The 14177-nt window shown below is 32.5% G+C and overlaps 1 protein-coding gene across 4 annotated transcripts in view; it reads left to right on the top strand.

The window, feature by feature from the left end:
• The window catches only part of LOC124357515, a 56533-nt gene that overhangs the window by 24886 nt on the left and 17470 nt on the right, over positions 1–14177 (top strand). For all 4 annotated transcript variants that reach the window (XM_046809390.1, XM_046809389.1, XM_046809388.1 and 1 more), the window contains exons 6-10: positions 1381–1537; positions 4194–4339; positions 4831–4993; positions 7869–7975; positions 9656–9818. In XM_046809390.1, the coding sequence (XP_046665346.1) occupies positions 1381–1537; positions 4194–4339; positions 4831–4993; positions 7869–7975; positions 9656–9818 (736 nt within the window). The remainder of the gene's footprint in view (positions 1–1380; positions 1538–4193; positions 4340–4830; positions 4994–7868; positions 7976–9655; positions 9819–14177) is intronic.

The raw sequence follows: 14177 nt of genomic DNA, 5'->3' as shown, positions 1-14177 counted from the left end.
TTAGTGTAACTTTTATTGAAGTAATTATTTTGGATACACTGTCTTAGGAATTTTATCCTGGTATAAAATTTAAGATTGTGTTTTAAATGACATGACAACATTTTTGCTTGACTCCTTTAGGTAGATTTCATAGAAAGATGCCAATCGCAATTGTAGAATCGAAAATCACAATAATCCAAAATTTATATATATTTATGTATGGGCTTATGCAATATAATACGAGGTTGTGAACATGATGACTGCTGTAATTTTTAAAATAACCAGATTTAACTTGGTGCAAAGGTAGTATTTGTATATAACTTGAGTTTATTTGTATATAATGAGTTTGTCAGTTAGTCCAATTAAAACCAAATTGGTTTTTTAAAACCAAATAAAAGTCTCAAGATAATGGCCCATCACATTCAAGCAAAAATTGACTCATCTAATTCCACACATAGACTCAAACCAGTACTTTTTCATACACACATGGTGATTCACAGAGATATGCTGAAACAAATTATTAAAAAAGGCCTCACCCTCTTGCTACAATCAATTTAAGATTCACTGCAAAACCTTTTGTGTTGATTGTTCTCATCACTTATATCTATAATCTCTTAATACACTAATTTGGAGGTTAGACTAGGTTTGGTAATAGGCAACCAATCTTTGATTGATTATGAATTAAGTGGCTGTTAAATTTACTCAGTATTTGGTAATAATTTATTTTTGTCAACCAAAGTTTGTTGGAATGCACAAGGCCAAATTCCAAAATGTCTATACATCATGTCTTTTGGTCTTAAGAAAGATTGAACCTGTTGCAGCCAAAGCAAAAATCAAAGTTGGAGCCAAGGATCTGGATTTCATCCTAGTAAACTACATTTGACCCATGTTTTATATTTAAGGTTTATGTAGATCTCTTCTGCACAGTGTCCAGCATGATGTGTAAGGGGTGCTTAAATTTTGCTATTGTATCTGCATACTGAAATTGAAAATTTACGCTCTGAGGCATAAATAACATGATAGTGTAACTCAAGTTTTCGGTCACCTGAGTTAGAAATAGCCTTACTTGTCAAATATCAAAGATGATTTTCTTCAACTGTAACTATATTACATACTATATCATGACAATTTCAAGCAGCTATTATATTTTATTATACGATAAGAGTAAGTTCAACTGGTTATTAAATCTTGAATTATATTTAATAAGCAAACATGTTGTATTTAAATAATTCATCTAAGCAAACAATGTGGTTGTTTCAGTATTGAACTGAACACTTTTTTGGATTGGTTGGTATTTTTCCTTAATACCACTACAACAATGTATGGTGAATTGTAGGGTATTCCCCGATGATACTTGAACTTCTTGTAAACATTTTCAAAAATGTATGTAGTATGTTACAGATATTCGTGAATTGGGAATGAAGGTAAACTGTTTCAATGATGAAGACCCAAGGATTCTGCAGGCGTACAAAATTGATCTTGAGACCACCAATTCTCCCCGTAGGTGTATGAACCTCTGTAGAAGTCTAGGTTACGATTACTCTGGAGTAGAGTATGGGTAAGTTCATAATGTTTAATTTTGCATATAGGTAAACATAAATATACAGGCTGTCAAAGATTTATCTTGAACCACCTTGGAACACTGTAATGAAAGGCCCAAGGTTCTATACAAAAAATAATATTAAAATTCATATACTTCTATACCATTTTTAGTCTTTGAATTAAGAGAGAAGTCTCATTTTAATGCTATAATATTCACATCAACAACTTTTGAACTTTTTGTAAAAACTGTATGTTTTTTAATATTTCAAGGATTAAGTAAAATTAGCCTTTAGATTTTTTTGAAAAACCAATAATAATATTGAAAATCTTATTAACTTATATGTATTAATCATAGTTTTAAAATGAGACTACTTCTGTATTTCCACAAAAAATCAAGGACATGAAAATGTTTGGAATTCAACATGGTTATTATAAGGCTCTAATCAATAATCAAAATCAGTCTTTATTGTTATATAAACGTTTATACATAGCATTGCTATAAAAACAGATAACATTGTCAGAATATAACGTAATAATGATACACATAAAAGAGGTCAGGCTGGTATAACAAATTTTGTAATCTATGCTAAAATACAATTTTAAAATTCAGGATCCATCAAATACTTCTTAATGCTATAATAGTTTTTTCCAACAAAAATCTTTGCTTTTAAACTTTTTGAATCGATTAAATGTTTGTATTTTATTGGTAACTTCACGAATATCTGTAACATACTACATACTTTAAAAAAAAATGTTTACAAGAAGCTCAAGTATCATTGGGGAATACCCTACAATTCACCATATATAGTTTTTTTGCTGTGCATGATAGAGTTTTTTCTACAAGGCGCAGTCGATGTATGGGATATTAAAAATTGGCTTTAAATCTTGTATTGAAATTATGATCAAAGTTATCACCTGACAAATTTTCAAAGTTTGATTGTACTGTTAGTAAGATTTTCAGAATGTATTAATTCGGAACCGATAAGATGTTTATTCTTTAAACAGAGGTTTACAAGAAGTTCTAAATAAAGAAAAAGTCAGTAATCTTATGATTGTTTTTTGGATCTTAAAAACTGTTCACAGCACACAATACTTACTGAAGCACCAGTTTCATGATGGCATGCCACTATGTTCTTGACAACATTTTCAGGTGGAATCATATCTCTCATACAGCCCATTGGGGAACAGATAAGTTTTTTAAGCTCTTTGGCCTTGAAGTCCTGAGTCAGTTGGGCGAATGCATCATTGTAGTCCTCAATTGTGGGTTTTCCATAATACACTGCTTTGGTAATTAGGCTGTATATGCAGGCACCTTCCTGGCTCACCTTTTGACAGGTAAATTTGTTTGAAAGCTGTGACCTACCAATATTTTTCCTGAATACAACAGTTACACCAGCTGCCATATTTCTATCATGGCAAAGGTTACCAGATGTAGCGTGGGCGAAACCCACAGATGAATCAACCATATAATTATCAATTATAAGGCCCATGCCCTGCTCAATAACACTGATCCCCTGCTCCCCGATCACGGAGATAAACCCAAAGTCCAATTGGTAGATTGTTTTATTTTTTAAGAGCATTTTCAGAATCATCTCAGCAAATTTCACTTTTCCTTTCTTATTACAGTGCATACCATGGGTTGTCTAGTAATGCCGTGGTAAGATATGAAGTGAGAGAATTTGAAACTGATCTGTCTTAGCCTCTTTTTCAAGCTTTTTATTTTTAACTGAAATCTTCAGATCCAATTTGGGTTTATCATGCCTCATTGGCAATGTTGCAAGTATTAAATTTGTGTGAGAGGAGTCTCGAATCTGGCTATGTACATCTTTCATCAATCGATTCACACTTATACTTTCTAAATTGTTAGCACCTGTTATCACTAAAAGATAATCATTCTTCGTTAAGTCTGTAGCTAGCTGTTGGACCTTCTCAATAACTTTGTTAAAATTTGCACCTGATCTAACAAAAGAAAATTTACAGTTGCTTTTTGGCGAATTAAATCACTCCAGTTTTTTCAAATGACTATCAGCCAATATAGTAAGTTAAGATTGGTTGGGTTTACTCAATACAAAGCTGTTCAAATTTTTAGACCTACTGTCTTTGGAACTATATTTATGTTCTTAGGTAGGACTATGTCTTTCTTGTGTACTGATAATCTGTCAAGTGTCTTCAACAAGTTTGTTGCACTCCAAAATGTCTATGGAGAACATTTCAAAAGGATTTTCAAGATCACCAACTGTATAGTTAGCTCTTAATCATGTAAAATGGTTTGATTTTCTATAGTAAAACACATCATATCAATGTTGAGAAAATACTTTTTATGCTATAACTTTGTGGGTCAGCCCATGAGGAGTTGGAAAATCTTTAATGTAGGCATAATTCACACTCAGAGAGTACATCTATGTGGAGAATAGATTCTGTATTTGGTGAATTGATCTATTTAATAGCCTATCCTGTAATTAATGTGAATAAATTTATCATAAATTAGAATTTGAGTTCAAAATTTGTATTATGTTAAAAGTATTTGAGAAAAAAAAGCAATAATATTAAAAACGTTTTTAAACATTTGTTATTAAAAGTTTGCACAGTTCAAATTCAAAATGAGACCTTAGATTAATCATGTTACTCATAATGAGTGAACATTCTTGTAATCTCCATAATAAAAATTGCAGCAAGGAGTGTTTCTGTGACAACGATGTGCACACCAAGAGCATCAGAGATGCTCCAGATGAGGTGTGTAACACCACCTGCTCCGGGGATGTGTTTCAGAATTGTGGAGGAAATTGGAGGCTCATAGTTTACCGAACCGGGCTATCAGGTAGAGTTAGAAGGGAGTAGTTCTTTTTTAAATATATCAAAATAAAGTATTATCTAAGTTGTGGAACATTGTTGAGCTATTTTAAATGTATTTGTTACTAACTTGATCCATAAAAATGTGATTAAGTCAGGAAGTAAACTCTTGTTTTAAATCAGAACAGTTCATATCAAAATCTTGGTATCATAATGGGGTATATCAAGTAAACAACAATTTCTGTACTAGATTTTCTATTTTAATGTCACTAGTGATAATTATAATTGCTTCTACTTCTGTCTATTTTAAGAAATTGTCTTAAAAAACTATCACCAATAAAAAATTACTAATCAAAAGTTGATTGCATCACCTTTATCTTCCTTTATGTACTACAAAACTCAAAACCTGTACTTAAGAGAGTTGGTTGGTTGGAAATAACTGCAAGTCATACTTCTGTTAGCGAAAGTATATACCTCAAGAGAGTTCAACTCATTTTTAACTTCTTGTATGTTTCACAGACCCAGGACCTGTGCCTAAGAGAGTTGGTTGCTTGGAAGTAACTGCAAGTGATACCTCTGTTATGGACAGTTATCGACAAGGATACAGAGTAACTACAACTTCTGATAATTGTGCTAAACTTTGTTATAACAAGGGATTCTACTTTTCTACTCTAGTAACCAGGTAAAACATTCATGTTGAATTTTTTGGACACTAACACACTTACTGCTGATTATACTATTGTAACTAACATTGAATGTGGCCCTCAAATAGTTGACATATCAACCTTCAGGTTTCCTGTATCAAATGGAGATGGACATTTCGATAGCAAGTAGTTTTACAAAACGCTCACAAATGGCAAACATGTGCAAAGACAATGCTTACTTTAAAGCCAATTGGAAGATTCTTTATTTTATTTTCCCTGCCTCCTCTTTGGGAAGGAACATCGTGGAAAGTCTTCTTCATTTTCAGATTTTAATAAAGGCTTCAATGACTGAAAACACTTACTCATTTACAACCACAAAAACTCGTCCAGCCACAGGTTGTGTTGCATGCAGTGGAAAGATTTTCAAAACCAACAAAAGAAAACTGTAGATGCTAAATTCAAGAAAATATTCAGAAGGAGGTAGAGAAGTGGAGGAAAAAACTAAAAGTAGTCATAGATGTAATTCTATTTTGTGCTAAGCATAATCTACCATTTCGAGGAACAGCAAAGAAAGGAGTGAATAAAATAAAAAAATGGAAAATACTTTTCTATTATCTTTAACTGCCCACCAGACAGTGCTCACATTAAGCAAATGAGCCAAGTTATTAGATTTTTTGATTTTTCAGATGGGAAGTGCCAAGTTAAAGAAAGTTTTATTGACTTTATCAACACTAATAAAAAAACAGGAGAAGGCATTTCATGGGCATTCTTAAAAAAAACTTAAAGAAGATGATCTAAGTAAGTATATTTTTGAACAGTTCAGAAGATATTTATGTTTTACAGTGGCTCTACAGGAAGGTGGCAGGCTGTGTTAAGTATCTTCAACATTATGTTGAAGGGTCATTGTAACACTAGATGGTCAACCAAGGGAAGAGAGTCAGTGCTTTAAAAAGAACACTGAACAGACTGTATGCAAGTCTGGAGGAAATGGCTGGTATTAACTATGTAACTGGTATAAATGGAACTTTGAATTGTTAGTGGGGGCTCAAGGACTCATCAAGCAAATCGACTTCAAGCTCCTATGTCTTCCATCTGTGGGAAAGGGTTCTAGTCTAATTGATACAATCAATAAGTCACTTCAAAAAAAGACTTTTTACAGTCAACAAGGCAAGCAAAGTGATAAAGGGATTGTCAAATACGATTCAGGAAATCAAAGATGAAAGCATTGATCGAGCAATCCAACCACCTATGACTCGATGAATGCAGACCTATTGTGACTTGTATTCTCTAGTTTAGTTTCAATAATTAGTGTTGTATTTAGTTTTTTTATTAAGCATATTTTAGAGTTAGTGAAGTTGACACCAACATGGTGGTTGTGATACCTGACTTAGGCTACGCGTGTTACAACGCTCTGGTATGATTTGTTTATTTTAACCTAGTTTGTAATCATGTGTTAGGTTAGTTATTTAACCTGAAGAAGAGATCAGATTGCAGATCTCGAAATGTAGTGTTAATGATTTTTGTATCACTGAACAATTGCAAATGTCCGGAAAAATCTGGACATGTGTTCTCTTCACAATCCTTCCATGGTCAAAAACAAACTTCAAACAAAGAATCTTTAGTTAGATGAAAACAACGTAAAATCAAAAGAAATCAGTCCCATTACAGTAATCACCCAAACAAGTTTACAGAAATTTGCCAGTTCTCCAGTACATCTAAAGCTGTAGCATTTTTACTATTTCTGTATAAAAGAAGGTTTTAAACTCTAGAAAGTGTCAAAATTTTCCTTTGACATTCTAGATTTTTCTGCTGTGGTTTCTAACAGAACAATATCTTTTGCATTTCAATTTGTTTCTGTAACTATAGAACTTATTAATCATTATCAATAAGTTCAGTAAAATAATCCATTGGTTTGTTTCCTGGAAAAGATATTCGCAACCCAATGGATTGGAAAAATATTTTTTTTAAGTTTTTAAATTAGGGGTATCAGACCAAGGCACTATATTGGTCGGGCTGTTTCCTACAATTAGGCTGCTTATTTGGTGCAGGATTTGGCTGTGGCACTGGTTGATTACCTGACACTGATGGCTGAGATGTGTTTATTTGGAGTGGCAATTGATGTGATGTTAACGAAAATGGGCTTGGAATGTGTCTTGACATTATTTTGGTTGTTAGAGGTTGAAGGTTAGAAGAAGAACCCAATTTTAAACTTCACAGCTAAGTGATGAATTTGACATCAGTATTGGGCACAAACTATGGGTCTTGTTTTAAGTACAGGGGTATGGAGACCCTACTAATGGAACCAGGGGTGCAAAATAAGCTTAGATTCATGTGCTGGGAATTTGTTATGCCCTCTTTAAATCTAATATAAGACAGAAAGGCATTTCTGAGAATGAAGCAGCAGGTGCTCTGGACAATATGGGCTGTAAAAGTCTTTTTGCAAGCAAGAGCTCCTACAGTCAAGAGGATCAGATGCGAGACTTGGAGAAAAGCCTAAAAAATCAGGCAATAAAAAATGTTTATCTCTCCAATGCTAAAGGATGGACTCCTAGATCTAAGCAAGGAGGATATATGATTAGTATTTGGGATGCTAACAGGACTAAAACCAGGAAAATATTCCTAAGAGCTTATCTCTTGAGGCCAAAAGGCATTAGATAATAGGAACCCACAAATCAAATCGGTTTTTGCAGAAGCCTCAGCTTTGAAGGTTAAATACAAGGGAGGCACCAAGGTCTTTTTAGGACTAAATGCAGAGTATTAGACTCTTCCCTCATTTAGCTTTTAAGCAATACTATATTTTAATTACCATTTTGATGTTCTACTTTTTAGTAAAGAAATCAAATCAAAAGTATTTCGAATTCAAATTTAATTTTAAATCTAATTTCTAATTAAACATCAATGGTAATGTTTTAGTACTGAGTGCTGGTGTGACAACAAGACACCTCCACAAACTCAATCTGTAGGTGAGGAAGACTGTGAAGAGAATCTTGCTGTTGTATATAACACTGGATATACTATAAGTAAGTGTTCTCAATTTGTACAGTCTTAGAATAGTTTATATATAACACTGGATATACTATAAGTAAGTGTTCTCAATTTGTACAGTCTTAGAATAGTTTACGTTAAAGAAGAATTTGGAAACTTCAAGAAGTCAGCTTTCATAAAATGTACAGTATAATAAAATCGAACAAATACAATGTTATTTTTATAAATTATCAATTGTTATAAGAATACTATATTTTAGCAAACAACATATGAAAGCCTATTCCTTCTCCCTCTTTTCAATTATTGAGTAACAACTAAAGGGAGTTAGTACAGTCACTAAAGGTGAAGATGTGGTAAAAACGCCCAATATTCTCAGATTGCATGAATTTACTTCCAAAGTTGCATACCAGCACATCTGACCATCAACATCAAAAGTTATATTGTCTCGTTGTGTGCTTTTTGAAATTTGGGGGTAAAAACTATCCTTATACGAAAAAATTGAAAAGTCCAGATTTACACATTTTAAAGATTTAATTCATGTTCAACTATGTTGCATAAAATGCCTTTCAAGTTGTAATATATGAAATTTAATTACTTTCCTACCCTTAAAATCCTTAAAGCTATAGATGACTCACCAATTATATAAAATATACTACTTTTTTGGAAACATTGGGTAAAAATTTATTTATGTAAAAATTGTGTATAAATTATATTTTACATGATGATAAAATCAATTTTTTTAAATTTTATTGAATTTATTTTTAATATTTGTTTGTCAAACTATTACACAAAATGGTGTATTTACATTATCAAAGCATGTATGAATAAAAATTTATTTAAAATTGACTATTATATTTTAATTATATACATATAAAACAAAATAATAAATAATAATGTATAGCAAATTATTTAATTCAATATTTATGCTCATTATTTTCATGAGGCACACCATGTGTTTTATATTCAGTTTTTGAAATATACTGATTATACCATATACTAAGTCTCAAAGATCTTTCACTTTGCGTGACAGGTGCTTTCTGCTCTCCCTCCAAATTATCTTTCAGCAACTAGTCTGTGGTCCAACCTATGTATACATGCGTGCATATAATATAGTATATAATATGCATATATATATATATATATATAATATATATATATTATATATATATATATAATATATATAATATATATAAGTGTATGTGTGTATTCAAAGATGATGTTAATTTATTACTTGTGTTATATACCACCTACAAAAATAAAAAAGCACTCTGTTATTTAGTCACCTCTTTTTGCTTTTTACAAGTTTTTTAATAAACTTGTAGTTTTTTAGGAATTTGAAAAATATTGTTAAAACGTGCATTTTTGAGCTAAAAACTACCACATTTCGGTGGCAATTACCCCAAAAAGTATTGACTGTATAAAAAATTCTTATGTAACATTTTTGCTTTGAATTTGTCCCTCACTCGAATGGTAAGGTTATTTTTTATAAAAATAGTCCAACCCCTAGAAGTTGGGACATTGACCCCTTGGGGCACTGAATAACTTTTGTTTCTTGGGCTACTTCCTAGCTCAATTCCAAATTTCACGCCAGTCCATCCAATCCAAAAATTAGGTAGCCAAAATGCTTCAGTGACTATACTAAGTATTTAACAAGATATTGAAATATGTCTATGTCCTTTAGTACTAATATTTCTTATATCCTTGACTGTTCCCAGATAATCATCCAGGAGGCAATGATGACTACATTGGATGTTTTAGGAGCTATAGCACTACACCTCTTGGTGGATTCCATAAGAAGTTTGAAACTCAACTGACTCCAGAGAAGTGTACTGAGCTGTGTTTTAAAAAAGGATACCTCTACTCTGGCACCAAGAATAAGTAGGTTTAAGCCCAATACACAGAAAAGTCCTGTAAAGTTCGCCCAGTCAATTTACTTTTATTCAAAGAAAGTTGTATGTGTGTGTGTGTGTGTGTGTGTGTGTGTGTGTGTTTTTTTTTTTTTTTACTGTAATAATGAGTAATATATTTAGGGATTGTTTTGTATTTAAAGTGTATGTGTATGTAAGGTCAAATTGAATTTAGAAATCCTATAAATTTTAATTAGATTCTTATGAAAAAAGCAAAAACTAAACATTATGGCATTGATTCCTTAATGAGCATTTCTACAAAATACCATATATTTGATACTTAACTCCAAGAGTATTATTTGAGTTATTATTATCACATGGTAAATTGGTAGAAGTTATTTTGTGTTTATTTATTTGATGGTTTATTATTAATTTTGTTAACAATAATACATTTAAGAAATACAATAAACGGGTTTTAGATAGATTTCATAGAAAATCCATAAATTTACATTCATTTATCCATAAAGGTAATACTGTGCCTGTCTAACTAGAGGTCACGTATTTGATTCTTAAAGTTGACTCCCCTGATTGTGTTTTCATCAAAGAAGAGTGTCAACGACATGATTCTGAATGAGGCCACGTCACACATTAATCTTAGGAAAATCAAAGACGCACTAAAACACTTCATTTGGTAGCTGGGAGCCACATATTTGGCAGTTATGATAGTTCATACAGCCATTAATATAAAAAGTTGCCCATCACTAAAAAAAATCTGTTGAGATACGTTTGATCTATGTGAATGTGATTCAGGATATCATGCGATTCAGAATATCAACAGCTAAGTCAACACGTTTACATTGGTCTTTAGCCTCCAAGTTCTTGATGTTGCAGTTGGATTTTGCAAGCATGTAGTCTCATTGTTTATGAATAACATTTGAATTCTGGTTTTTGGGATACCCGATTCTCAACTGAGTTGAGTATTGGACTTCTTAATCACTCCACATTTTCCTCTGATGTCCTTGGCCGGCTGGCCAATTTCTTAATGTCTACACTTCCAGTGTCTTTCAACCATTGAAACCAACGAATAATAACTTTATTAACAAGTAGGTTTTCCCCAAACACTGCATGAAAACATTGGTGCACAAGATTCACGGACTTAAATTCAGCATACCACAAAACACTCAGTGCTTTTTGCTATACACTCTCCATAATTACTTTGCCCCTGTTAGTTAACAATCAAAAATACAGTAGCAATATATTTGTTATTTGAAATTTCAAAATTACACCTAAATATGAAATGTTTTTTTTTCTTAAGATAAAAATCCAACCTTTCTAATAGATATTAATAACCAAGAAATTAGATTTTGCTGATGTAGTCTGAGAGATGAGAGCAATAATTCGCATTATACTGCTATAAGCAAACTTCCTAGTTTTGTGAAATCTGTAGATGGAGTTTCCTTAAGAAAGATATCAAGTCAAAGAGATCAAGCTTAGTTATTTTGGAGGCCAAAATGGGTGGGTATCAAAAGGGTTAAAAATGTCAAACGATACATAATGTTTACATTTCATATTCTTTTAGCGTAACATATTCAAAACCAACAGACACTTAAATAAAAGTTAAATAAGAAAACAAGGCAATGAATACTCACTCTTTATCTAAAAATGTTGAATTTCATTCTTTTATTAATGAAAGGCTAAAAAGATTATTAGAAAAATGTTACCATCATTATTTTGTATAAGAAACTGAGACACAATGTTTTGAAAACCTTTTGATGTTAAAAACTTTTCTGTTTTGATAGTTAAATTAGGCACATTCAGTGCCATACAGTATCCTAACCTGTTAATTCTTTTGCATTGTACCGTTATTGTAGTACATATATTGAATTTGTATGGTTCTAATACTTTATAAATTAGAACAACTTTTCGGAAATACTTGATTTATTCCGAAATTTAAGTTCACCAAAAAGTTAACAAAGTTTACAAACTTTTGATTCAATTTTCTTCAAAATGTCACTCAATCGAACAAATCTAATTAAGAGTCTGATCAAAAGGTATTAAAATTAAAATTAAACTAAAAATGTATACTTCTCCAAAAATGGTTTAAATTAACAAAACAAAATAAAAAGTTCTCTTCTCAAAATACTCAAAATTAATATAACACAAAACTTGATATTTACTTTATGACCAAAATTTAATTCACAATACTTCAAAAAAAATTGAATTAAATTTTCAGACTCTGAAAGATGGGAAACTTTAGAAATTTTAATTACAGTATTATAAAAATAAAAGATATTAACTATACGCTGGTACGGAACTTACTACTTTGAAGATTACGGAGGCAGATCGGAAAATAAAACGCACTAAAGAAAATTAAATACTTGAAATTGAATTTACACGCGATAAAATAATTACTCTAAATCTCAACTATAGGGTTAGAGAAAGAACTTCAGCTTCGACCGGTACACCTTCTCGTGGAAAACTTCAAGACTCGACTGACTCCCTCTCTCTCTCCAGCGAGCCGGGTCGGAACGTATCACCGTAGCTCGATCAGCTGATTGACCGGCCTAACTGAACAAACAATGTCCACGCACCGCGTCTAGTTAACAAGAGCCTACTTCCTACCGCGATTCAGCATAAATAATTAGAACTATGGTACATATCTTTCCCTAGCCCGAAGCTGAAATCACGGTAGGAACCTAAACCTTTAAAACACTCATCCCGGATTAAGTACAATAATATCCCTCCACATGCACACTTTTAAATAACAATCTTGGTACTTATCACTACGTGGAGGCCGTGATGCGTAGTCCGAGGGGTGGTGTGTGGTAGGATAGCCCGACGTCCAGTATCAGTCTGGAGGTAGCCATCGCCATCGCCATTGCCGAGGGATGTGGTTGATGTGGAGTCGATGCACAGCTCCCCCAATGACCTGGCGGTCGGTGCAGTGCGGCGGCCTCGTAGATCTTGTGGTTGGCTGGCTCTCTTTACTAATAGCACTGCTACCTGCTCCTCCAATCTAACAACAATTTCAGCCCGCGAGGCATTGAGCTCTTGGAGGACATTCCTTTTTTACAAAATATTCCCTCCGTATAATTGTATGGCTGTCAGTCTTTCACGGTGTTCTTAATCGTACGCCTGCGCCAGTGTCACGAATGTAAACCATTACCATATGTTGTTAATTACAATACACTCAATTTACAGGGATTACAATGGCACAATAATCAATTGTTTACACACAATAAACCTCATATAGTGATAAAAAACAATATTACCCTGTCCTTCTACATTTGAAGGAACAGGGAAGAAATATCACTATCAATACAACTCATTGTATACCAAAAATATTACCCTGTCCTTCTCTATTGGAAGGAACAGGGGACAACAACACCACAACATTACCAAAATTACCCTGTCCTTCTACATTTGAAGGAACAGGGAAGAAATATATCTCATGATATATCACAATACCTCTGTGTATTAATTTCATACACCATTAATGCCATTCATTGTCCCTGAAAATTACATGGTTTACTACAACACTCCTATCACACACTTACACTGGCATTTTATATCATGACTTCTCATTGTTTAGCCATACAATTGCTGAAATAAAAACGTCGTCACATCACCCTTTTATATTCCAATATTTATTTGTATTATTATAATAAACTACTGGACTCTCATACTTAACTTGTTTTGTGTTTTGGGCCAAATTAATACATAAATACTCGTATATAACCAATTCTTGAAGTTAATTTAGAAATAAATTATATTGCCAATTTTATTGTTTTAGACCCATCTTCAATTCCTTTTCGACAATATAATTGTCCTGAAAATAAAACATACTGACCTTTGCGGGGGGGCTAATGTTTATTGAGTTCTCAAATTTCACATTTCGAATTTAAATTTAAATTTAGAAATATGCACCTTTAAGAAAAACAACCTATCTTTACTTTTAAAACCAAAAACACATTTAACCAGGATCGATATTTCCTTGTTATTTCCGATAAGCATTTAACATCAAAATATTCAATCATATTGCCCAGTCCTATCTTTACTATCAAGTCATAAACTCTTTCACTTATCGGGCTCACTTAGTTTTCACTTATCGGGTTCACTTGTAATAAAACTTTACGATACGGACTCTTACAAACAAATACTTTTACAAGGGGCCGAGTTATTCCAGCTTGATTACAACCGGACCTTTTCAAAATTTACACAGGAAGCTCTCAACAATATTCCTATCTCCTGCCCTCATTGTTCTTGAACCTTTCATAACCATAATTATTTTATAACCCCTTTCCGGTTACTAGCACTGGCCCTTATATTAAACTTTAGAAGGGACCTCGACATTTTTCTAAGATTCTAACGGTGTCGCTTTCAGAAGCAT

The sequence above is a fragment of the Homalodisca vitripennis genome, chromosome 3, assembly GCF_021130785.1.
Source record: "Homalodisca vitripennis isolate AUS2020 chromosome 3, UT_GWSS_2.1, whole genome shotgun sequence".
Taxonomy (NCBI): Eukaryota; Metazoa; Arthropoda; class Insecta; order Hemiptera; family Cicadellidae; genus Homalodisca; species Homalodisca vitripennis.
Note: the sequence above shows the minus strand (reverse complement) of the source record. Positions and strands in the feature narration are given on the sequence as shown.